At 37.1% G+C, this 27392-nt stretch overlaps 1 protein-coding gene across 9 annotated transcripts in view; it reads left to right on the top strand.

Annotated features, from left to right (window-relative positions):
* KIF27 (kinesin family member 27) overlaps nucleotides 1-23252 on the top strand; it is an 81984-nt gene extending 58732 nt beyond the window's left edge. For all 9 annotated transcript variants that reach the window (XM_065946413.1, XM_065946414.1, XM_065946411.1 and 6 more), the window contains 6 exons: nucleotides 1371-1547; nucleotides 7318-7533; nucleotides 10323-10529; nucleotides 11953-12151; nucleotides 15461-15625; nucleotides 21351-23252. In XM_065946413.1, the coding sequence (XP_065802485.1) occupies nucleotides 1371-1547; nucleotides 7318-7533; nucleotides 10323-10529; nucleotides 11953-12151; nucleotides 15461-15625; nucleotides 21351-21835 (1449 nt within the window). In that variant the 3' untranslated portion in view covers nucleotides 21836-23252. The remainder of the gene's footprint in view (nucleotides 1-1370; nucleotides 1548-7317; nucleotides 7534-10322; nucleotides 10530-11952; nucleotides 12152-15460; nucleotides 15626-21350) is intronic.
* Nucleotides 23253-27392: the final 4140 nt, after the last annotated feature.

Here is a 27392-nt window from a genome sequence, read left to right as displayed (position 1 = left end):
GCAGCTAAAGTATTGCCTGCTCTGAGGCAGGCATTGATGTTACTTCCATCTCTCAGACAGAACCCGTCCCGCCCTCCATTTTTGCATCCATATACCTAGGAGTTAGCTGTATACAGCATTTATTATCAACAATCATCATTTTTTGGTTGCTGTTTTATTGGAATGGAGCTTACAGAAGATCTCTTACTTAACTTTCAAACCCCACCCAGTCAAGAAATGTTTGTAGAATATGTTTTAGTTGCTAGTCTTCATAGGGTCTTGTGTGGAGTTTCTAAGATAGAGCTGGATATAACAAAACTAAAGTATTTCTTTTGTTGCTCTGGGGTATCCTTACTGTTGCTAGTAATTGTAGAGCTGCTATTTTAGGGTTTAGTATTATTCAGATGTGCTGTTGCTTATAGAACCATACTATCTAGGTCTGGATGAAAAACTGCAGAGCTCTGGACTCTGGATCTCACTTTGCCTTGGTCACTTTGCTCACTTTTTCTTGTGCATATTCACTGTCTTATTGTCTTAATATAGATTTCTGGGAACAGGTTTTGTTTTTTTATCAAGTTTGAGAAGAACTGGAAAATAGTACTATATTGATTTGTTTTCTTGTTATTTAGGAAGCATTGCTTCATGACTCTGTCCCAGTGCAGATGGGCACTTGGTAGAGTCCATCTTGGACAGTTATCCCATTCATATTTTTGTTTGTACTTATTTCTAGGTACCCTTAGCTCAAGATAATACTGAGAAGCTTGTTTTGGAAATCTTTACAGCTCAATTTATTTTGTAATTTATGTCGACAGGTTACAATGCAGAGTAGATTTTCATGCCTTATCACCTATGTCTTTCCACTATGTCTATTCATTTATTCACCTCATTGGTTAATTGAATCAGAAATTCATTCAGTCATTCATATAACATTTTATTGAAAGTCAATCATGAGCCAGGCAGTATAGCAGGCACTGGGGCTAGAGAGGCATAAAGCTTTGTCCCTGCAGCCAGGCAAGGAGCTCATTCATTAGTGCTGAGGTGGAGGTAAGCACCTCTGGAACAGACAAGATTTCCAGCATGTTCTCAGAACTGACTCTCAGTATATATAAAGAAAATTGTCAGCCTTAAAAATCCCAGACTCAAGCATTTTCAAGGAATAAATTTTAACTCCTTATAAAACAACACAGGAAGATGTTAACTTAGAACCACTTACTTCCTGACAATTTTGGACAGACACTATTTTGTTATTCTCACTGTTCATTTAAGGTGTTCCAGATAGCTTTTAAATGTTCATTTAAGGTGTTTTAGTCAGTCTGAAGTTATATTATTACCATATAAATTTTATGGTGAAGAAAAACAAATTGTAACATTTCTTTCGAATTTTAATGTAGAAATTGGATAAGCAAAAGAAATGGTTAGATGAAGAAGTAGAGAAAGTTCTGAACCAACGCCAAGAATTAGAGGAGCTGGAAGAAGACTTAAAGAAACGGGAGGCCATAGTTTCAAAGAAGGAGGCCCTGTTACAGGAGAAGAGCCACCTGGAAAGTAAGAAGTTGCGATCTAGTCAGGTATTCTATTTAATATGCTCTTTGATTCTGGTTGTAAGCCATATAAATTGAGATTTATTTTTTTATAAAGTAAATCAAACCACTGTGAAGTTAGAACCAAAAGAAAACTCTTCTGGTTTTCAGTGTATTTGACTTACTAGTGCTTATTTAATGACCATCACGAAAATCTATTTCAGTTTTGAAGTAAAATGTTCAGTGTTCTACCAAGTATGAGTTATCTGTTATTAACTTTTGGTGGTATTTAAAAATTGTAGTGTGTTATACATAACATAAAATTTACCATTTTGACCATTTTAAAGTGTACAATTCAGCATCATTAATTATATTCAGTGTTGTACAACCATCACTGTTATCTATTTCCAGACTTTATTATCCCAAACAGAAACTATGTAACCATTTAGAATAGCATGCTTGCCATTTCCTATGGAAGCCTCTATTACTAGTCTTAGTGGATATTTTAAAAATAATCTGTACCATCAGAGAGTGAACATTGGGTGAGCATTGCGTGAACATTGGTAACATTTAGGTGAGCGTTGCGTGAACATTGGAAGAATAGACTTGAAAATGATCTAACTATACTACTACTCAGGATTCCTATAAAAGAAAAAAGACTTTGTATAATACAGATTTGCTTATTTTTCTACTTATAAAGACTTGAGTATCTTTACAAAAATTTCTGTTGTAGGACTTGGGTTTTATGAGCCATTCATATAAGTGGTTTTATGAAGGACTTTGCCTCAGTTTCAGGTTTTGAAAAATGACTGTACAAGTATTATAAGGACCAGGAGATTTTTAATAATAGCAGTAGCAACAATAGCATCTGAAAATAAAGCTGACTTGCCCTAGACTTTAAGAAAACTTTCTCTACAAAGAGAAAGACAAATCCCATATGATATCACTTGTATGTGGAATCTAAAATATGGCACAAATGAACCTATTTACAAAACAGAAAGAGACTCATGGACTTGTGTTTGCCAAGGGAAAGTGGGAGAGGGAGAGGGATGGACTGGGAGGGTGGGGTTGGTAGATCCCAGCTGTTACATCAGAATGGATAAACAACAAGATCCTAATGTATAGCCCAGGGAACTATATTCTGTGATACACCATTATGGAATATATAAAAAATAATGTATATATATGTGTACAGCTGAGTCACTTTGCTCTACAGGAGAGATTGGCACAACGTTGTAAATCAATTGTACTTCAGTTTATAAAAATTGTAAAAAAAGACTTTCTGCACAAACCTTTGCCTCCAGCTGACCTTGAGTCTGGAGTCAGTCATGGGATCATGGAATAAGCTCTGCCTCTTTATTAAAAAACCTGCCTTTCATCCAGCATAGATGTACTACTAGGTCTGGGGTGATGGTGACATGTTCCTAACTTCTCCACCTTAGTGTAACATGTGAACAAGATCTATAGTTACCTCTGCTCTGCCTTCTGTTTCCCAAACATGTTGAGATAGCTTTTGGCAGCAGGCTGTTGGACACTGGGGTAGGGGCAGCCCTTCTAACCAGCCCAGTTGCTGGTGCTCCATCCAGGTAACTTGTCCACACTGGCTGTCAGCGTCAGGTTTTAGAAGCTGCCCACCTCCCTGCAAAAAAGAAACATGTAATGACAGCAAAGAGGATTTACAAATCAGTGTATCAAGTGAATAAATAGAAGGAAATACCTGGGACCTTTATGATATGTTTTGTATCAGAAAAGAAAAAAAGAGAAAAAGAAAGGAGTGAGAAGGAAACTCTTATTCCTGAAATACATTTACTTTATGATGCAGGAAAAACAAAGAAAAGAAAATAGGTGTTTTCTGGTTTCAACAAGATGTAATATTTAGGAAGTAAGAACATACTGAGGTAAGCATAGAGTGCAAATAAATGAAACCCACAGTAGATCATAGCAAAATTGATTCTTTGAAGATAGTTTTAATTAAACAGAAGAGACACTTGAGACATATTTCATGGTTCTTTTTGAACAAAGGATATTACAAAGGATAAAGCATATTACGTATTTTTTCAGTATTTAAGAAATACTATAAGATGCGATTGTATGCATTTCCGACAAGAAACACAGTATAAAAAAGCCTATATTCAGGGCTTCCCTGGTGGCTCATTGGTAAAGAATCCACCTGCCAATGCAGTAGACCCAGGTCCAGTCCCCGGTCCAGGAAGATCCTACATGCCGTGGAGCAACTAAGCCTGTGTGCCACAACTACTGAACCTGCACCCCATAGCCCATGAACTTCAACTTCTGCAGCCCACGTGCTAAAGCCCGTGCTCCACAACAAGAGAAGCCACTGCAATGAGAAACTCACTCCACAACTAGAGTGGCCTGCTCTCACCACAACTAGAGGAAAGCCCATTCAGCAACAAAGACCCAGCACAGCCCAAAGTAAATTAAAAAAAAAAAGATGTATCTTAAAAAGTCTATATTCATACCATATACAAATAAAATGAATCAAAGACCTAAATATAAGTGCTAAAACTATAAACATCTTACAAAGAAACATAAGTATAACTTTTTGTGACCTTAGGTTAAGCAGTGGTTTATTGAATATTATACCTAAAACACAAACAACAGAAAAAATAACATAAATTGGACTTCATCAATATTAAAAGCATTTGTAATGTAAAGAACACCATCCAGAAAGTGAAAAGATAACCCATAGAATGGGAGAAGGTGTTTGTACATCATTAAGTCTGTATTTGGAACAGATGTAGAACTCTTAAACAGCTCAGTAATAAAATGGCAACCCAGTTTAGAAACAGGCAAAGGATTCAGATAGAAATTTCTCCAAAGATTTGTGAATGGCCAGTAAGCACGTGAAAAGATGCTCAACATCATAGCCATCTTGTAAATGCAAATCAAAATTTAAATGAGATACTGCTTCATACCCACTAGGATGACTATAATCAGAAAAATAATTTTAGTGAGAATGTGAAGGAATTGGAACTCTTACACATTGCTGGTGGGATTGTAAAATGGTGCAGTTACTTGGGTTAGCATGTTGAACATAGAATTACCAAATGAACTAGCATCCACTCCTAGGTGTACATTCGAATCAAGTGAAGACATAAGTGCACACAAGAACTTGTATATGAATATTCATAAGAGCATTATTCGTAATAGTCAAAAAATGAAAGCAACCCAGTGTCCTTCAACTGATCATGTATAAACGAAATGTGGTACACATTCATATAATGGACTATTATTCAACAGTAGAAAGGAATGAAGCTCTGATATGTGCTACAACATGGATGAACCCTGAAAACATGATGTTAAATGAATGTTAAGTGGAAGAACTCAGTCTTAGTAGACAATTCCATAGAGAAAGTAGAATACTGGTTACTTAGAACTGGATCAGGGCTTGGCGAGGAAATAGAATGAGTGCTAGTGGGCATAGGGTCTCTTCTGAGAGACTGATGAAAATGTTCTAAGATTGATTATGGTGATGGTTGCACAAGTTTGCAAATATACTTAAAGTCATCAAATTATACACTTTAAATCAATGTATATGAACTATATTTTAGTAAAGGTATTACTCAAAAAAACCTATAAACACACAAAGGGAAAAAACAATAGGGGAGATAACAGAAGACAGAAAGTTACCAAAAAAATGTAAGCTGGAAAGCAGATAAGTGGTTACTGGCTTAGCAGAACAGAAAAAGCTGAAATCCAAGTGCCTAGAAGAGGGACACCAATGAGAGTCAAACCTTTATCCTTAGCTTTTTTAGTAACAGCTTCACAAGCTATAATTCACACAAACATGAAAAAAAAAAAAAAACTCAGAAATGAAGGGACCATGAATTTTAGAAGGGAGGAGTGAGGCCTAAGAATGAAAACAGGGCGTGGTCGGGAAACCATCCTTTTCTAATTCTGGACTAGATGATTTATTTTCTGAAGATTGAACCAAGTTCAGCAGAGGCCTGGGGTAAGTCAGAATAAACAGGGAATGAGTGAAAGTCTTAATCCTGAGATATCCATTTCCTAACCCCTTCATAGATCCCAAAATGCAGGCAGCCAGACTTGTACTTCCCAGCAGAAGATTGGTAGATTTTTCTGAAACAGTCCCAGGAAAAAACACCCTACAAATTTAATTTGGGAGCCCCCAACTAAATGTCCATGTTCCAGGTATATCCTCCTGTCATAAATCTTAACCCACTACAGTATCAGCGTTTTAATACCTGACTCCTAAGTATGATGGAGATCTCAAGAATGCTACTAACATTAAAGATGGAGGCCAAAACAAAAGAAAAAAAAAAAAAAAGATGATCAGAGAAGTTAGAGATAGAACAAGGAGTTGAAAAAACTTAAAAAATCTTAATATCCTCAAGGTGGTAAAAGCTGATACTCCATCCATAAAACAAGAACTGCAGGCTATAAAAAACATGAAAGAACTTTTGGAAATTAAAAGCTTTGAAGGATAATGTTAAAAGAAACATCTCAGAAAGTAAATAAAAAATAAATAGAAAATAAGAGGAATAAAATTTAATTGACAAATAAACCCACAGAGTCCATCATCCAAGTAACAGGAATTCCGGAAAGATGAAACAGGGGAAGAGGAGATTATCAAAGACATAATACAAAAAAAATTGCCAACACTGAGGATATGAAACTCTGGGTTGAAATAGTTTATCAAGGGCATAGCAAAGACCACCAAAAGCATATTGTGTAAATCTTGAGAGTCAGAATGGCTTTGGAGTTCTCAGCCGTCTTCATTAGACCTGAAGCAGTCTTAAAACTCATAAGGAAAATGGTATCCAAACAAAGAGTCTCTTTTTAGACTAATATAAATTAAATGGGAAGGTAGAATACAGACATTTTCAAGTGAAAAAATTTATCTATAACCCAGCCTGTCTCAGGAAACTACTAGAAGATGTGCTCCTTAAATACGAGGACACAAGCTATGAAAAAGAAAGACTTGGGACCCAGAAAATGTGCTCTGACTGGAAATTTTCAACAGTACCAAAGGAAGTCTAGGAACAACTATAGTCTAGTTTGGAGCAGGAGGATGGAGACTCCAGGCAAAATGTTTCCAGAAGAGAAGAGAATGAAAATATTCCCTGATTAAGTTTTGATCAACTGAAAAAATAATGTTGAGAGGAATTTTATAGTTCTATTGGAAAAGAATTAGTTATAAGGTAACCAGAAAAAAGTGTTCCACATGGAAATATGATTATTTTGTCCTAGATAGTTCAGTTATGAATAATATTCACGAAGTCATGTAAACTATTGATTTGAGTAAAAACTGTAATACAACTTAAGTTGGGAGAATACAAGGAGGGGAAATACAGACAAGGAGGCATAAGAGTGCTAAATCCTTATCTTCTGTAATAGACAACCAGCAGACAGTATCTAAAATTGGTAATGTTATTTAAAAACATGGACATAAACCAGAAGAAAAAGCTCAAAAGGTTAAAGATGGTCATTTCTAGGAAGCAGGAATCAGGGGAAAGGGTGGTGTAGGAGACTACTTTTTAAAAAAATTATAAACCTTATGGTAGTATATACATGTAATTATTTTGATGAAATACCAAGACTAGGCATAGCCAAATAAATAATAAAAAAAATTTTTTTTAATCTCCACTTTAAAAAAAAAAGATTCAATTTAAGACTTAGAAAATGAAGCCCCCCAAAAAAATCCATGGGAGAAAATAATAATGTAAGAGCTAACAATATGTTTACATAGTAGTTTTCTCTCTGTTTTTTCCTGATTTATTTATAGTCTATATTTCTAATAACTGACCTTAGGGTGTCTGGTTGATTATCTTTTTAGGCTTTGAACACAGACAGTTTAAAAATATCAACTCGCCTGAGCTTGTTGGACCAAGAGTTGTCTGAAAAGAATGTGCAGCTCCAGAGCAGCACAGCTGAGGAGAAAATAAAGATTTCAGAACAAGTAGAAGCCCTCCAGAGAGAAAAGGATCAGCTGCAGAGACAAAAAAACAGCGTGGATGAGAAACTTAAAAATGGTAGCGTGTTGTCACCTGAAGTAAGTCAGTATGCTTTGGAACTGGAAGTACTGTATGATGGATCACTTGGATGATTTCCTTCACCTTTGTTACCTAAACATAAAAATGATAAACCTGACCAACTTTGTTTCCTTGAGACTTTGTCAGATGTACTGAGTTTCCTTGGCACCTGTCTGGTGCCATAAGCCATGCTTGACTCGAGACTGTGATGTCCTCTCATGGAGGTACATGATGTGGCCCCTTCCTAGCATTGCCAGGGACAGGGAGACTCACACTTGCTTTGAGTATGGCCTTTCTCAGCTGAGGTTTTCACAGAACACAGAAAATGATTTGAGGGACTCTTTTTCTCATTTTTAGAGGGCACCTTTTCTTTACGCATCTTTCTTGGATGATACTTGGCAACTCATCATCTATGACAGAGGCCTAGAGCATTAAGGGTTAATTGTTTTAGAAAGTACGGGCGCATTGTTCCACACTAAGTCCTGGCCAAGGAGATGTGCACAATTCAACCGCCAGTAGAAATACCTTTCAAGGAGTTTTCATTCAGGGGGACATGTGGCTTCTCTTCATCACTTTTTTAACTATGTAAAAGGTGTTGCATTTATTGGCTACAAAATTGTCCCAGACTTTGTCCTTTTTCAAAATTTTATTTCAGTTGGCAGTGGTAACAGTAACTTATTATTTTATCAGACAAAAATGAACTTTTGAGCCCGGATTTTCTCTGCAAATATTTATGGTCAATGTCCAAAGTAAGGGAAAGTTGCTAGCAAAAAGTAAGTGACTGGGAATCACACACTTTACTGTATCTTGTAGTGTTTTAGATTTGAGCAAGTATGAGAAGAAGTTGAAGGGGCTGGTTAAGAAGGAACAGGGGAGAGGATTTGATGACATTATTATTCATTGAGTTGATGAAAGAAATTGAAGATAAACTTGACTGGAAGCTATGTGACGTCATGAACTTCTACTGCCCTATTTTATAACTTAATTTGGGTAGTTTTGCCAAGGACCACAGAATGAGGTTTTCCCCTCAAGGTTGTCAAAGTCAGCCCGCAGCCCTGCAGATCTAAAGGTCTGAGAACCTAAAATTCAGCAAAACATTTGAGCATTTAAGGAATTCTTGAATGCCCAGGACAGTTCCTGGGCCCTATGGAAGAAACAAAAAAGTAGAAAACATTATGCTTCTCTTAAGGAATTCTACTCCATCTGAGGAGAAGAGACAGAAAGATGAGAAAACTCTAAATCTTGATGAATATAAAAATCAAGTCATAGATAATGTAATAAAGCTATTATGTTGTTGTTGTTTAGTTACTAAGTCATGTCTGAGTCTTTTGTGACCCCATGGCCTGTGGCTCGCCTGGCTCCTCTGTCCATGGAATTTCCCAGGCAAGAATACTGGAGTGCGTTGCCACTTCCTTCTCCAGGGGGTCTTCTTCACCCAGGGATCAAACCCACGTCTCCTCATTGGCAGGCAGATTCTTTATCACTGAGCCACCAGGGAAACCTAATAAAGCTATACTTAATACATTATTTATCCAAAGCAATGCAGTGATCATTTGGTGGAAGATTGAATTAAGGAAGCATTGGTGAATCAGAATCTTGAGTTGGATTATAAAAAACATGGTATGTATTGATAGATATAAGAAAGAAGGTCATTTTAGATAGAACACTGTTAAATAAGGCATAGAGATAGGAATGAGCAAATTATGTTTCCAGAGTGGTAGTGTCCATTTTTAATTTTTATTTATTTTTTAATACAATTTTTAAAGGTTATACTCCATTTACAGTTACTACAAAACATTGGCTATATTCCCTGTGTAGTATCATACATCCTTGTAGCCTGGCTTACTCCCAATTGATTGTACCTCCCGCTGCCCAACCCCTAGTATGTGCCCTGCCACTGGTAACCACTGTCTTGTTCTCTGTATCTGTGAGTCTGCTTCTTTTTTTGTTGTTATATTCACTAGTTTGTTGTAAGTTTTAGATTCTACGTATAAGTGATATACCATTTGTCTTTCTCTGTCTGACTCACTTACTATATGCCCTCCAGGTCCATCCTTGTTGCTGCTGCAAATGGCAAAATTTTGGTTTTTTTTTGTGGCCAAGTAGTATTCCTTTGTGTTTATATACCACATCTTCTTTATCCATTCATCTGTTGATGGACACTTAGGTCGCTTCCATACCTTGGCAATTGTAAATAAAACTGCTATGAACATTGAGGTGCATGTATCTTTTCAAATTAGTTTTTCTTCCCAGGTATGTACCCAGGAGTAGAATTGCTGGGTCATATAGTAGTTCTTTTTTAGTGTTTTGAGAAACCTCCATACTGTTTTCCACAGTGACTGCACCAATTTACATTCCCACCAACCATGTATGAGAATTCACTTTTCTCCATATCCTCACCAGCATTTGTTATTTGTGTTCTTTTTGATGATGACCATTCTGACAGGTGTGTATCACATTGTGGTTTTTTATTTGCATTTCCCTGATAATTAGGGATGTTGAGTATCTATCCTCTCATATACCTGTTAGCCATCTGCATTTCTAGAGGGTCAGTTCTTATCTTCAAGAAACATTTGAGTTTCTGTTTTATGAGGAATTCTGTAACTAAAAACACTGTAATGTTTTGTAGTGAAAATACAGCACAGTGCATGATACTTATTTGGCAACCACCATGGATTGGTTTGAGGGAAGGGTAGAAGAATGGTAATGTCCATTAGACCCAAATAGCATAGTAAGATCTTAGAATATGACAAAGTCCTAGTTATACTATTTCATTTAAAATGAGTGATTTCTATTGTATTATATCTAGGAAGAACATGTTCTTTTTCAACTTGAAGAAGGGATTGAAGCTTTGGAAGCCGCAATTGAATACAAGAACGAAAGTATCCAGAGTCGCCAGAACTTGCTCAGAGCTTCATTTCAAAACCTCTCTCATAGTGAAGCAAATGTCTTAGAAAAACTAATTTGCCTGAGTCCTGTTGAGATTAGAGCTATTCTTTTCAGATATTTCAATAAGGTTTGTTTTTCAGGGACAGAGGGTTTTCTTATAAATAGGGATCAAGATGGGTATACAGCTCACATATATGTAGACTTTATAGTACTGAATGTTGTCATCGGAAATCTTTGTGCTTATCCAAGTATTGTAGGCCTAACTTTTAGTGAAGTTCTTAAAATTGAAGGTTTGCTTGAAAGGAGGACATTTTTTGAAATAGTTTTAAAATCCAAAGAATTTAGTCCAAATATTCTTCAGGTTGTTCCTATTTAGCATTCATGAAAAATCAAGGGACCCTCCAGGTTTGGGTTCCCTTTCCTTCATTGCTGGGTAGGGGCCTATACTTTCTCATCATACTCTATGAACTGAAATAGAGATGAAATGGTACATCAGTGACAAAGATAGTGATCTATTTTAGCATTAACCTGGATGTGCTTAATATAAATTAAGATATTTTATATAGATTTGACAGTTTACTGATAGAGATGTTTCATAACATTGAAAATTATATCCGTCTTTTCTCCAATGCCTCCTCCTAAGATATATATTATGAAATGTTAAACAAGTAGATTACCTTTTCTCTTCGAAAAATACATTCAGTTTAAGATAATAGATAATTAATGAAAAATAAAACACTGAAGTTTTAAAATAAAGTTCTAATTTTGTGAGACAAGTGAAATAAAGATGAACAATTAATGGAAGTGTTATACACAGCCCTCCTCTTGGATAATAACTGTCAGAAGTACGCTTCTATCATTGATGCAAGTGTATCCCATCACTGGGTGTTTGGAGGGCAGAAATAATGGTGCATATTGTCTGAGGCTTTGATACAGATAACTCTTTTGTGGTAGTATTAGTGCAAGGACCAAGGTCAGTGGATTTTTCTGATCTTAAGACCCCTTTGTAGAAATTATTATTTTTCTGGAGAGAAGGTCTTTACATTATTAACAAGTACTATGACACAGATATTGTCTGGTGTTCTTACTTTATATCAGTGAAGAGAGGAACCCATTGGACTAAAAGTACAGTGTCAGGCCAAACTCTGTTTATAGCTGAAAAAATTCTGTTACTTATTTATAACATCCACCTTGGAGTTAAAAATGAGAATTATCTAGATGTTGCAAGAGTCTTTAGAATTCTTGATTTTTTTTAGACTGGGAAAATAGTTATAGGATTACAAATGTAAACTACAAAGATTATGTCTAAGAAATGATGGAGAGGTGATGGTTAGACCAACATTATATTTAAAATGAAGTTGTTACCAATTCAGAATCCCAACAAATTAAAAAGGCTGTTAGGTTATTTTGTGGGTTTGTTACAAAGCATTTGCATAGTTATACCATGGTGATTAAGGGCCTTCATCTTTATGAAGTCTAAGGAGAAGTAAATTAATCTATTATATTAGGCTGTCTAAGACAGTTAAAAGGTCAAAAAATGTCTTTGCTAGGTGGTTAATTTGCGAGAAGTTGAACGGAAACTAAAGTTACAGAATGAAGAAATTAAAATGAAAGTTCTGGAACGGGATAACGTGGTTCGTGAGTTGGAATCTGCACTGGAACATCTGAAATTTCAGTGTGACCGGAGACTGATCCTCCAGCAAAAGGAACACGAGCAAAAAGTGCAGCTGCTGTTACATCATTTCAAAGGTAACTGCCCCTTCTCATCAGCTGTGTAAAGATGATGTAGAGGAGGGAGATCGGGAAAGGAATTGGGTCAGCTAAAGCCTAACACGCATGAATAATTACTACTAACAGGTGTTTTGTGCTCTGTGTGATGGGCCCACATGCTGGGATAGCCCTGTGAGTGTAAGGCACCTCATGCCTGAAGTGCTGTCTCCTCTGCCTGTCCCCAGCGACACAGAGAACTGCTGCAATCCTGTTAATTATTGCTTTGGTTACTATGTAGGAATGTGGGATGACATCTGGCTTGGTGATATAGAGCTGAAAAGTTCCTCATGTCTAGGATATAGAACCTTGATATTTATATCACTTTACCTTTATAAAATTAAAGTGATAGGTTCTGTAAGGTTTCTGGTTATAGTTCTCCTTTTAGTTATATCAGTTGTAAATTTTATGCATTAAAGATTATAGCTTAGGTCAAAATTAATCTACCATTGACAGGCACATACTGTTTCTTAGCACACAGTAGTTTAGTTCAACTGTCAGCTGTGGTGTGGAAAGGCTTGTCATAGCAGTTGGTCTTCACAATACCTGGGCTTATGACTGGTACACAAACAGTTCCTATGGCAACAAAATCACTGCATGGTGATACATCAGTACCTGGAATGCTTCAGTTCAGGCAGCTTAGCTGTTGAGTCTTCATTCTCATGAATCTAGAGCTGGAAATGTGGTAAAAGGGATCTGGAAGAAGCAACCCGAGTAAGCAGAAAATTGGAAAATATATGCATTGGAGTGTTGAGGCAGTCTGCCTATAAGTTAAATTTTATAACCAATTAATTAGCAACTAGTTGCCTGATGATAGGACTTCCTTGACTGGATTCTATATGTCATTTCATTCAAACATGTTCTTTTTACATCATGTTATTCTGTCTTACGTCTCTAAAAGTGATATTTTAATAGAATTTTTAATATGTTTTTTCAAGTGATTGGCATTTTACAAAAAAGCTCATGCTTTAGCCAAATGAGAACATTTTTTAAATCATTCATTACTATAGCTGGGACAAGTTTTTCATAACTAGGTTGTAACTGAAAATATTTATGTAGGAAACATTCTGTGCAAAATTCTTAAAGAGATGGGAATACCAGGCCACCTTACCTGTCTCCTGAGAAACCTGTATGCAGGTCAAGAAGCAACAGTTAGAAGTGGACATGGAACAACAGACTGGTTCGAATTGGGAAAGGGGTACGTCAAGGCTGTATATTGTCACCCCACTTATTTAACTTATATGCAGAGTATATCATGCAAAATGCTGGGTTGGGTGAAGCACAAGCTGGAATCAAGATTGCTGGGAGAAATATCAACAACCTCAGATATGCAGATGATACCACCCTTATGGCAGAAAGTGAACAGGAACTAAAGAGCCTCTTGATGAGGGTGAAAGGAGAGAGTGAAATATAGCTGGCTTAATATGCAGCATTTTAAAACTAAGATCATGGCATCTGGTCCATCACTTCATGGCAAATAGGTGGGGAAACAATGGAGACAGTGACAGACTTTATTTTCTTGGGCTGCAAAATCACTATGGATGGTGACTGCAGCCACAAAATTAAAAGACGCTTGCTCCTTGGAAGATAAGCCATGACAAACCTAAACCGTGTATTGAAAAGCAGAGATAATCACTTTGCCGACAAAGGGGTGGGTCTGTATAGTCAAAGTTAGGATTTTTCCATTAGTCACGTATGGATGTGTGAGTTGAACCATAAAGAAGGCTGAGTGCCAAAGAATTGATGCTTTTGAATTGTGGTGCTGGCGAAGACTCTCAAGAGTCCCTTGGACAGCAAGGAGATCAATACTAAAGGAAATCAACCCTGAATATTCATTGTGAGAAATGATGCTGAAGATGAAGCTCCAATACTTGGGCCACCTGATGCAGAGCTGACTCACTGGAAAAGACCCTGACACTGGGAAAGATTGAAGGCAAAAAAAGAAGAGGGTGACAGAGGATGAGACGGTTTGAGGATGAGATGGTTTGATGGCATCACTGATTTAAAGGATGTGACTCTAGGAGATAGCAAAGGGCAGGAAGCCTACATGCTACAGTTCATAGTGTCGCAAAGAGTCGGACACAACTGAGCAACTGAGCACAGGACCGTTTTACGAATTTACCAGTAGGAGAGAGTAGGTCTGAAAGTGTGTATTTCTAGAGATCAATAAACTGAATTTTACTGGTTGTAGAACATAACTTAAAGGGGACAGTTGTAAACATTCCTAAATATTAATTAGAAGTTTTAAGTTATATTGTGGCATGAACTAGAGGTTTACCTGTGACTTTTTCCCCTCTTCTCTTTTTCTGGTGGTTTTTCCTTTGTAATTTAATCTTTCAGCCTCTTCCAACAGGTTTCTGGTTTTTTCTGGTTCTATATTTCTTTTCTTTTCTTTTTTCAATTTTCTTGGCCATGCCAGAAGGCATGTGGGATCTCAGTTCCCTGACCAGGAATGGAACCCATGCCCCTTGCACTGGAAGCAGAGAGTCTTAACTACTGGAAAGATCTTAGCTATATGTTTCTTTCTTTTTTTTTTTTTTTAAGTCTTTTTTTTCTTAAAGCATTGCATTTATTTGTAAAATTAATCTATTTATTTATTTTTGGTTGCACTGGGTTTTTGTTGCTGCAGAGGCTTTCTCTCTGGTTGCGGAGATTAGGGGCTACTCTTCACGGCGATGTGGCGGGCTTCTCATCACGAAGGCCTCTGTTGTGGAGCACAGGCTCCAGGCGCAGGGGCTTCAGTAGTTGCAGCTGACAGGCTCGAGAGCAGTGCTCAGAGGTTGTGGCGCGTGGTGTTAGTTGCTCCTCGGCCTGTGGCATCTTCCTGGGCCAAAGATCGAACCCATGATCCCTGCATTGGCAGGTGGATTCCTATCTACTGTGCTACCAGCGAAGTCCCAGTCGTCTATTTCTTGGGCGTATAAACCTTAGGCTTATGACTTTTATATATCCACAGTTCCTGATACAAACTTTAAGACACTGATGCAGCTGAACAGAGTTCCAAATGTAGACCTTACTTCTGATGTTCTGAGGATAAATTTAGTAACTACTCAAAAAGTGCTTATGAATCATGAAAAATACGTAGTTTTAAGGGTTAGGATGGAGAAGGGCTCATCCTACTTTGAAATCATTTTACAGGCAGAAGAATCCAAACTGTAGCTGAAAACAAATCCATTCAAGGAACAGATACATGTAACATACTTCTCATCTTTTAAATAGAGTCTAGAGCTCTGTTAGGATTTTCAGTCATTTATCTTAGACTGATTTTAAATGTAAGTTTCTGTTTTATAGAGCGAGATGGGGAAAGCATTGTGGAAACTTTAAAAAATTATGAAGATAAAATCCAGCAGCTGGAAAGAGATCTTTATTTCTATAAGAAAACCAGCAGAGATCTGAAGAAGAAACTGAAGGAACTGGTAGGGGAAGCAATTCGGCGGCAACTAGTACCATCAGAAAGTAAGAGATTTAGCATTACCTGTTGTGCCAACACCATAGCACGGTTTGCCATGGAGCCTCTCCCAACTGATTGGATTATTTAGAATTCTGTCTCTGTAACAAAAATTGTTGTCTAGTCTATGTGTAAGACAGAACCACTGGATAAAAGAATAAAAGAACAAATGTATATGTGTGTAGGAAATGATCATTTATTGGATTGTCTACCATGTACCAGGGGTTCCTATATTTTCTAACTCACTAAAATTCTTAAAATAACCCTAAATATAGGATAGCTGTTGTTTTCCTATTTTATAGGAAATGAAGCCTTATGATTATCGTAAGAAACTACAATAAATAGAGAATAATAAAATTAAAAGTAAAATAATATCATATGTATTTCTGAGATCAGTCAGGTTTTTCCATATTGTGACCTCTGGAAATTCAAAAACATAATAAAACCATTGTTGAGACTAGGATGATTTCTGGCATAATTATATGTAGATATGTAGAAATACCACCTTCCTCAATGAAATGATAAAACATGACAAAGAACTTTGTGAAAGCAAAACCTGCCATGAACGTGATATATCTGTGATTAAAATATACTGTCTTTAAGCCCACCAGTAGAGAGCAACCAATATCTCTAAAATAATATATTCTCTTTTTATAAAAGAATTAGCCTTCCTTTAGAGAAAGTATTCTTCTAATAAGTTAAGAATGGTTTTGAAAGTTGACTTTATAGTCTTTTTTAAGAACACAGCTATTTTGTACCTGTAAAGAAAACTACTGGGTTGGTCAAAAAATCCATTCAGATTTTTCTGTACCAGCTTATGAAAAAACCGGAATGACCTTTTTGCCCAACCCAGTACTTAAAGATGATTACAAGAGGTAAAGAGTACACCTAAAACTAATAATGTTATATATCAACTATATTTCAACTTAAAAAGATAATTATAAAAACTGAAACCATAAAAAATAGTCCAGTAGAGAATGATACCTATGTACAATGAAAAGATGTGTGCTGAATATGTAAGCAGAATTAACATGGTTTTAAATCTTAAAACTCAGTAATATTTTATTTTTCTGTTGCTGTTGTTTTGTTTCTTTAATTATTTTAATTGAAGACTAATTACTTTACATTATTGTAGTGGTTTTTGCCATACATTGACATGAATCAGCCATGGGTATACATGTGTTCCGCATCCTGAACCCGCCTCCCCTCTCCCTCCCATCCCATCCGTTAGGGTCATCCCAGTGCACCAGCCCTGAGCACCCTGTCTCATGCATCGAACCTGGACTGGAGATCTATTTCACATATGATAATATACATGGTTCAGTGCTATTCTCTCATATCATCCCACCCTCGCCTTCTCCCACAGAGTCTAAAAGTCTGTTCTTTACATCTGTGTCTCTTTTGCTGTCTTGCATATAGGGTCATCATTACCATCTTTCTAAATTCCATATATATGCGTTAATATACTGTTTTGGTGTTTTCTTTCTGACTTACTTCGCTCTGTATAATAGACTCCAGATTCATCCACCTCATTAGAACTGATTCAAATGTATTCTTTTTAATGGCTGAGTAATATTCCATTGTGTATATGTACCACAGCTTTCTTATCCATTTGTCTGCTGATGGATATCTAGGTTGCTTCCATGTCCTGGCTATTATAAACAGTGCTGCAATGAACATTGGGGTACACGTGACTCTTTCAATTCTGCTTTCCTCCGTGTGTATGCCCAGCAGTGGGATTGCTGGGTCATACGGCAGTTCTGTTTCCAGTTTTTTAAGGAATCTCCACACTGTTCTCCATAGTGACTGCACTAGTTTGCATTCCCACCAACAGTGTAAGAGGATGCCCTTTTCTCCACACCCTCTCCAGCATTTATTGTTTGTAGACTTTTTGATAGCAGCCATTCTGACCAGCATGAGATGGTACCTCATTGTGGTTAAAACTCAGTAATATTTTAGAAAAGTAGTTCTAATGCTACCTTATATTTATTATATGTATCATTTATAGGCATTTTCCCAAGCAGTTCTATTTAGTCCTAAACTTCAGTAAGCCGGTATATGCTAACCCCATTTTTAGATGTGGAGTTTAAAGCTTAGCGTGGCCCAATGACTCCAAAACAGACCAGTAAATAGAACATGGTCTAAGGTCCCTGGTCTTCTAACTCCTGGTTCTGTGTTCTAGTAAAAAGTCATTTTAGGATAGAGCTGTGATACAAACATAGCAATTCTGCCAAAGGGACCAACCTTTCTGATTTCAGTGTAGTAATACAGAATTATTTACTCATATAACTAAAACATATACTTGAAATTCTGCCTGTGACATGTAGCTGAATCTTTTACTTGAAATGCTATCTGCAAAAAATTATAATGTAAACAGGTATTAAGTAGGAAACAAAGCAATTAGTGTAAAGCCATATTTTTGCTTTAAAAATACACTTTCAAATTTGAGGTATCTGAAATTAACTGTTTACTGTTTAAATGGCCCATTTTTATACTCCTGAGTTCACTAGACATCTCTTAAAATGACAGTGTGATATATGGTGGTAAACAGGCTTAAAAAACCTAGGCTCATCATGCTCTTTAATGAAACAAACACAGAAAGCTAAAAAAAAAGAAAGTTAAATAATCTTGGAGATGTGTAAAGTAAGGATAACTCCTATCTTACCAACTTAGCTGGGAAGTCTAGTCTTTTTTTTTGACCACACCTTGTAACTTGCAGGATCCTAGTTCCCTGACCAGGATCAAACCCAGGCCCCTGGCATTGGAAACTCAAAGTCCTAACCACTGGACTACCAAGGAATTCCTGGAGGTAGACGTCTTAATGATGTTGAAGATGTTATCTCAGCTAATTTGCTATTTCCTCTAGAACCATCTTAAATATCTTTATTTTTTAGCTGTAAAAAGTAACATAGTCATTATAGAAAACTTTGAAAATATAGAAAAAAATCAGAAAAATTCACCCATAATCCTACCCACAACTATTAATATTTTAGCATAATTCTTTTCAGTGATCTCCTTATGCTTTGAAAAAAATTCATTTGAATTTATATTGGTGAAATAGCTTGTACTATATCCTATTTCAAAATGCTGCTCTAATATAATGGAACCCTTTTTCACGTTCCAACATGGCAGAGGCTGTTCACCTTGGAGACCTGCTGCAGATATGGGTACAGCCTGGTGTGAGATTTTAAAAATGAGACCATTTGTTATAAAATATAGCTGTTTAAATATATCAAATTTTGAGTTCCCTAAGCTGTAGAGATTTATATATATATAAAACTCTCTATATATAAACTATATGAATGAAGTATTACATGCTTAATCACCAGTATCCTAGTTAACACATAACTGTTTTGGTATTCAGTTGATTGGGTTTCAGTAGTCATCTTTTCATTGTCTGCCTGCCAGACTTTATACGCTTTGAATATTTTTAGTATTTTCAAGTAGCAAAGAATTACTCTTTTAACTAAAATATCTTGGTCACTTCTTGATCATGCTTCTGGCCCAGTGCATCTGTTTTCTAACATTTTGTGACGATAAAATCAGTTAATATGCCAATGCGATCTATGTACTTGTTTAACTATTTAAAACTATCCTTATATCAATTAATTTATTTAAATGTCACCCATTAATTAAATTTTGTAGGCTTAGCTGTGAGTGATGGAGGACCTAAAGCTGAATGGAACTCAGGTCCTTGTCAGGGAGCTGATAGTCTCATGGTGGGTTCAGTTGTAAACCAGAGCAGAGCCAGTAAATGGTCAACTAGAGGTTAAAGTCTAAGGGCCAAGTCTTCCTCAGTGGGCCTGAGGTGGGCTTTGTGGAAGAGATGGCCACCCTGGTGCAATTGATATTGACAGAGTATCCTCATATCAATTTAAATCACTTATAAGACTGTATGTGTTAGGATATTAAAGTCAGAAGATCTGGTTGGGATGCTGATTTCTTTTACTGCCTGTGTAATTATGGATGAGTTAAATCTTTGTTTAGTCTGTTCCATTAGTGGTGAAATTCTGGAACAGGGAAACTGTATTGTGAGGAATCTAAGTGGGCTTGGGAGTGAATCTAAGTGGGCTTGGGAGTGAAACTTTCCAATGAGCCCATCTCTGCCCTTTCTCTTATGATCTTTAAAAACTAAGATGCCTGGCTTCTTCCCCCAGACACTATGACCTGGGCATCAGGAATTTTTTTTTTTTCACTAAAATATAGTTGATTTACATATTGTGTTATTTTCAGGGGTACAGTAAAGTGATCCAGATACACACACACACGCTTCCCTGATAGCTCAGTTGGTAAAGAATCCATCTGCAATGCAGGAGACCCCAGTTCAATACCTGGGTCAGGACCATCTGCTGAAGGGATAGGCTACCCACTCCAGTATTATGGCCTGGAGAATTCCATGGACTGTATAGTCCATGGGGTCACAAAGAGTCGGACACAACTGAGTGACTTTCACTTATCACTTGTATACACATACACTCTTTTTCAGATTCCTTCCCATTATAGGTTATTAGGCATCAGGACTTTTAAAAGTTTCCAGGTGACACTAATTTGCAGCAAATTTTGGAAGCCACTGTGATTAACTTTGTACCTGCTAATTCCATTTGAGGATCTGTCATTTGCCAGTTCAGGGTTTTTGTTTTTGAGAATTTTAAAAACTAGAAAATCAATCTTTTTTTTTATTGAGATAAAGTTGATGTATGATGTTATGTAAGTTTCAGGTATACAACAGAGTTATTCACAATTTTTAAAGGTTATATAGAAAATCAATTATATTTTAAACCAGGTTCACAAACTAAAATGGCTGCAGGAGCCAGGAAGCCAGAGTGAGCGGTGGGCCTCAATAGCCGTCCACACTGGCAGTCTGCTGCTCTGGCTGCTGTTCCAGGCAGAAATTGTCAGTTTCTCTCCTTTTTCTATAAAATCTGGAAATCTGTATTTTTATGTGAAACTTTCCACTTTTTAAGTTTTGCATCACATATTATTTCATAGGCTAAGTAAAACAAATCTGTGGGCCAGATTTGGCTTTGGAGTTGCCAGTGTGCACCTTCTGTTTTTAAACTCGATATACACAGGACCAGAAGTGTACTAATTGCATCATCAACATATGTTAAAGTTTGCATTTTTCTTTGCGTTAGGTCTAGTACCTATATGGACTTTAAGTTTTGTCTTTGATATTAGATGAATCTATGATTTGACAGCCTCAAGCTTTGATATCTTCACTCATTCCTATCACTCATTCCAGCGAGATGGTCCCCTCTGAGGGGTATGCTGTCAATTTCCATTTTGATGGTGGGAGCTGAGGTATGTACCCCAGAGTAGGCTCAGGTGGAAGAACCCTGCTGTCTTGTTTGGAGTCCCGACCAAGACTAGATTTTCACATATATATGCCAAGTCAGAAGATTCTCTGGAAATATGACCAGGATTTGGGATGTAATTCACCAGTGATAAGCCCAGCAGAGGCAGGTGTGGAAGGGCTCTACAGAGGCCGAAAGCACTCCTATGTTTCTGTGGGTGCCAAAATCTCTAGAAATCTCTTTCAATTTTGTTCCATTAATAAAAGAATTCTGAGTTATTCGCATGCAAATGCCTCTAAGTGAAATAATTTATTTTTACACTTAAGTCACTTAACAACACAAGCTGGAAGACATAATTTATATTGCATGATACTATAATTAAAATACCTGTTTTTAAGGAAACCTCTAATTATTTTTCTGCTTTTTTGATTACTTTTAGATCATGATGCTGGAGATGGAGTTCAGAACCCAGAAAAAGCTGGCATGGTTTCAGAAGAATTAAAATGGGCATCCAGAACTGAAAGTATGAAATTAAGTGGAAGGGAAAGACAATTAGACAGTTCCACAAGCAATTTAAGAACACAACCAAATCCTCAGAAGCTTTGGGAAGATGGCCCAGAATTACCTCCAATGTATAACTCTGTAGCACCCACTAGTGGGCATTTGTTAAGCAATGAGGACAAAACTGAAATAGAAGAAAATCAGTTTACAAAATCTAACAGTCGACCATCATCCCAAATTCAGCCAGTCAGAAATGTGGGACAGCTGCATGGCGTCACACCTGTAAAGTTGTGTCGCAAAGAGTTACGCCAGATTTCTGCCTTGGAACTATCATTACGACGTTCCAATCTTGGAGTTGGGGTTGGATCTATGACTGCTGATTCACTTGAAGTAGCTAGGAAAGCAAGCGACTTAAAAATTTAGGCATTTAATAAGAAAAACTTTAATTTAGCAGATGTGTAAGATTCCTTTTTCCAACCTGTTAAAAATTAAAGTTTAAGTTCACTAGCTCTTCCCTCAGGATAAAGAAGAAGGGGAGGAAGCAATCCTTTTGTATACTGTGAATGTGTGTTTTCTTCCAAGATTTTTTTGCTCTAAATATTATATAATATAAACTTCAGTTTGGAATTAAGAACTAAATACTGATTTGCCCTACAAATACTGTTTGTACATTTTCATATTTTTCAATCACAGAAAATATCCCATTTTACTATTTTGTTACTTGTTATTTTGTTACTTTTCCAACCTTTCACTTGTAAAATAAAGTTTTTTCTTAAACTAATTAATGTTTGAGTGGAACAGCAGCAAAACCACCCTGATTTATGGAAGTCTACTCCGTTAGAGTAACCCACTTTCTTACTGACTCCAGCTGTTCTTACCTGGTGCTGCGAATTTTGTCTTTCCTTTCCTCTCTTGCTGTCGACGCTGACCATCTTACCTGGCACGCAAACTGTTGCCCTGTGCTCAGACTTCTAATTTCTAGCCTCTAGGGAGTAGGATTCCTTGGTCTCACTGGTATAAACCAGTTCCTGTAGGAGAAGAAAATGAAACCAAAACGAGCTTCTAAATTGGTAAATAGTTTTTGTATCTCTAAAGTATGGTGTTAAAAATAATTTAAATTATGGATTAAACAGACTTCTGTGGACTTACCTGGGAATGGAACCATAATATGTAATGTCAGCCAATTAGAAACTGCCTCATCCAGCAAATTTACAAACCAAGTTAGAAATTTTATTTGTAACAGGGGCTATTTGAAGCCAGACTGGTTTTAAGCCAGTTTTTTTTTTTTTTTTTTTTTGTCTTTGGTTTGTATGATATATACTTAATATATACCATATATAATGTGTGATATGTGTGTATTGTTGTTTTGCTAAATCATGTCCAACTCTTTTGTGACCCCATGAACTGTCGCCTGCCAGGTTCCTTTGTCCTTGAAATAACCAGACAAGAATACCGGAGGGGTTGCCATTTCCTTCTCCAGGGGATCTTCCCGACCCAGGGACTGAACCCACATCTCCTGCATTGGCAGGCAGAATCTTTACCGCTGAGCCACAGGGAAGCCTGATATGTGTCTAAAATGGCACAAGGCCAGTATCTTAAAAAAGCATATCAATCATATATTTAATAATAAGTACAGGTTTATTAATGAAGGTCCTAATTTTAAATTCCTTCTAAGATTAAGTAATATTTAGAAATAATTCATATAAAAATGTATTTTGACTTTGGAATTCTGCTGCCTGCCCAAGCAATTGACACATACTTGTTTTACCTGTGGAAATATAAATGCATTTTCTAAAAACCAGCTCTCTAACAAAGCAATAAAATTTATATTAAACCAACAGTGAGTAGATTTAATAATGCAAATGTGAACTGACTTCTAAATAACAAATATACAAATTTTCCCCTTTTTGGTTAAACATATATCCTTTATATGCTACAATGGATTTCATGTACATACTCAAACACACATATGTTAAGAAGGTCCTGAATAATATATTCTAGGAATGAAACTTTTGTTTTTCTTTTTAGTCAGTGCACTCACAAAGGAAAAAAAGAAAAATTTTAAGGCACCTCCCCAAAAGCAAGTACAATTTTTCTTACATATACCACTAATAAATTTTATTCTTATTTCACATGCTGTCTTTAAGTCTGAATATTTTGTCATTGTGTTTGCCTTTTTGCATGTGTATGAAATATGTGGGGGGTTTTTTGTTCATTATATTTTTTCCACCTATAACAGCATTTGGAAAGAAACATATTTGCCTCCATAAACTACTACTTCCTTCCCTAACTCCAGAGTTTGTAGATAACAGAGTTGGAGAACTGTGAATATGGGAACCGTGAGTAGCAAGAACATCAGTGAGGTGCTTTTGTGCTTTAATGCTTGTTTTCTTTTGCTAATTTTTTCCCCCTCAGTTCTGCATATCTTCATGAGTCAGGGTCCAAGAAGTCAGCAAAAAAATACATATATGATCTTCTGTAATGATTGCCATTGGCTTGTTCGTAACAGCCCAGGTCAATAAAGTGATAAACGCTAATTTAAGGATAGGCATCTTATATTTTAAAACAAAGGGTCTTATACAGAGTCTTAGAATGAATTGCTAAGGAGTCAAGTCCTTAATGGGATTTTGGTTCTGTAGGCACAAATTCTTACACATTAAATGATATGACATATGTTATTAAAGTATGACATGTTTTGCTCTTTCATTTATTTCCTTAGGCACATACTTAAGATTTTTATAAAACACTGGTGTATTAATAATGAAAGTTCATTGTCCACTCATGTACATAATTCCTCTCTCAACTTCACTGGAATCTTTTAAAGTACTCATGTGTATTTTACATTTAAAGATTGCCAGTCTCACTTGACTAGTATTGATAAAACGTGTATTTTCAAAAATTGAGAGTGAAGCCGAGTGAGATCCCTCTGTGATAAATACCTCAAATGCATTGTGTATGCAGTATTTTGAGCTCATCTGGGCAGTAGTGTTCAAAGAGTGGGTATGGGAGCATTGGTCTAATGGGAGAAGTATTTTATCGCTGTCATTGTTTCCCTAATGCTGATAATAAAAAAGTAGACTGACTTTTCATAAGTTTTATTGGTTTTAAATTCTCTGCAAATAATGCACCCCTTAGTGCTTGCATTGGAAATTGGAAGTGGTCAAACAGGAGATGGCAAGAGTGAACGTCAACATTCTAGGAATCAGTGAACTAAAATGGACTGGAATGGGTGAATTTAACTCAGAGGACCATTATATCTACTACTATGGGCAGGAATCCCTTAGAAGAAATGGAGTAGCCATCACAGTCAACAAAAGAGTCTGAAATTCAGTACTTGGATGCAATCTCAAAAACGACAGAATGATCTCTGTTCGTTTCCAAGGCAAACCATTCAATATCACGGTAATCCAAGCCTATGCCCCAACCAGTAACACTGAAAGAAGCTGAAGTTGAACGGTTCAGTGAAGACCTACAAGACCTTTTAGAACTAACACCCAAAAAAGATGTCCTTTTCATTATAGGGGACTGGAATGCAAAAGTAGGAAGTCAAGAAACACCTGGAGTAATAGGCAAATTTGGCCTCGGAGTATGGAATGAAGCAGGGAAAAGGCTAATAGAGTTTTGCCAAGAGAACATACTGGTCATAGCAAACACCCTCTTCCAACAAAATAAGAGAAGACTACACATGGACATCACCAGATGGTCAACACCGAAATCAGAGTGATTATATTTGCAGCCAAAGATGGAGAAGCTCTATACAGTCAGCAAAAACAAGACCGGGAGCTGACTGTGGCTCAGATCATGAATTCCGTATTGCCAAATTCAGACTTAAATTGAAGAAAGTAGGGAAAACCACTAGACCATTCATGTGTGACCTAAATCATATCCCTTATGACTATACAGTGGAAGTGAGAAATAGATTTAAAGGGCTGGATCTGATAGAGTGCCTGATGAACTAAGGACGGAGGTTCGTGACATTGTACAGGAGGCAGGGATCAAGACCATCCCCATGGAATAGAAATGCAAAAAGGCAAAAAGGTTGTCTGAGGGGGCCTTACAAATATCTGTGAAAAGAAGACAAGCAAAAAGCAAAGGAGAAAGGGAAAGATATTCCCATTTGAATGCAGAGTTCTAAAGAATAGCAAAGAGAGATAAGAAAGCCTTCCTCAGTGATCAATGCAAAGAAATAAAACAACAGAATGGTAAAGACTAGAGATTTCTTCAAGATAATTAGAGAAACCAAGGGAACATTTCATGCAAGATGAGTTTGATAAAGGACAGAAATGGTATGGACCTAACAGAAACAGAAGATATTAAGAAGAGGTGGCAAGAATACACAGAAGCACTGTACAAAACAGATCTTCATGACCCAGATAATCACGATGGTGTGATCGCTCACCTAGAGCCAGACATTTGGAATGTGAAGTCAAGTGGGCCTTAGGAAGCATCACAACGAACAAAGCTAGTGGAGGTGATGGAATTCCAGTTGAGCTATTTCAAATCCTAAAAGATGCTGTGAAAGTGCTGCACTCAATATGCCAGCAAATTTGGAAAACTCAGCAGTGGTAACAGGACTGGAAAAGGTCAGTTTTCATTCCAATCCCTAAGAAACACAGTCCCAAAGAATGCTCAAACTACTGCACAACTGCACGCATCTCACACACTACTAAAGTAATGCTCAAAACTCTCCAAGCCAGACTTCAGCAATATGAGAACCGAGAACTTCCAGATGTTCAAGCTGGTTTTAGAAAAGGCAAAGGATCCAGAGATCAAATTGCCAATATCCACTGGATCATCGAAAAAGCAAGAGAGTTCCAGAAAAACATCTATTTCTGCTTTATTGACTATGCCAAAGCCTTTGACTATGTGGATCACAATAAACTGGAAAATTCTGAAAGAGATGGGAATACGAGACCACCTGACCTACCTCTTGAGAAACCTATATGCTGGTCAGGAAGCAACAGTTAGAACTGGGCATGGAACAGCAGACTGGTTCCAAATAGGAAAAGGAGTACGTCAGGGCTGTATATTGTCATTCTGCTTATTTAACTTCTATGCAGAGTACATCATGAGAAACGCTGGGCTGGAAGAAGCACAAGCTGGAATCATGATTGTCAGGAGAAATATCAATAACCTCAGATATGCAGATGACACCACCTTTATGGCAGAAAGTGAAGAGGAACCTAAAAGCCTTTTGATGAAAGTGAAAGAGGAGAGTGAAAAAGTTGGCTTAAAGCTTAACATTCAGAACACTAAGATCATGGCATCTGGTCCCATCACTTCATGGGAAATAGCTGGGGAAACAGTGGAAACCATGTCAGACTTTGTTCTTTGGGGCTCCAAAATCACTGCAGATGGTGAATGTAGCCATAAAATTAAAAGACACTTACTCCTTGAAAGGAAAGTTATGCCTAACCTAGATAGCATATTTAAAAGCAGAGACATTACTTTGCCAACAAAGGTCCATCTAGTCAAGGCTATGGTTTTTCCAGTGGTCATGTATGGATGTGAGAGTTGGACTGTGAACAAAGCTGAGCACCTAAGAATTGATGCTTTGAATTGTGGTGTTAGAGAAGACTCTTGAGAGTCCCTTGGACTGCAAGGAGATCCAACCTGTCCATCCTAAACGAGATCAGTCCTGGGTGTTCATTGGAAGGACTGATGCTGAAGCTGAAACTCCAGTACTTTGGCCACCTGATGCAAAGAGTTGACTCTTTGGAAAAGACCCTGATGCTGCGAGGGATTGGGGGCAGGAAGAGACGAGGACAACAGAGGATGAGATGGCTGGATGGCATCACCGCCTCGATGGACATGAGTTTGAGTAAACTCTGGGAGTTGGTGATGGACAGGGAGGCCTGGCGTGCTGTGATTCATGGGGTCGCAAAGAGTTGGACAAAACTGAGCGACTGAACTGAAGTGGGCTAGTGCTTGCAACAGGGGTGACTACTTCCATTCGTTGCTTTGGAATACAGAGCATACA

Source organism: Muntiacus reevesi, chromosome 10, assembly GCF_963930625.1.
Source record: "Muntiacus reevesi chromosome 10, mMunRee1.1, whole genome shotgun sequence".
NCBI lineage: Eukaryota > Metazoa > Chordata > Mammalia > Artiodactyla > Cervidae > Muntiacus > Muntiacus reevesi.
Note: the sequence above shows the minus strand (reverse complement) of the source record. Positions and strands in the feature narration are given on the sequence as shown.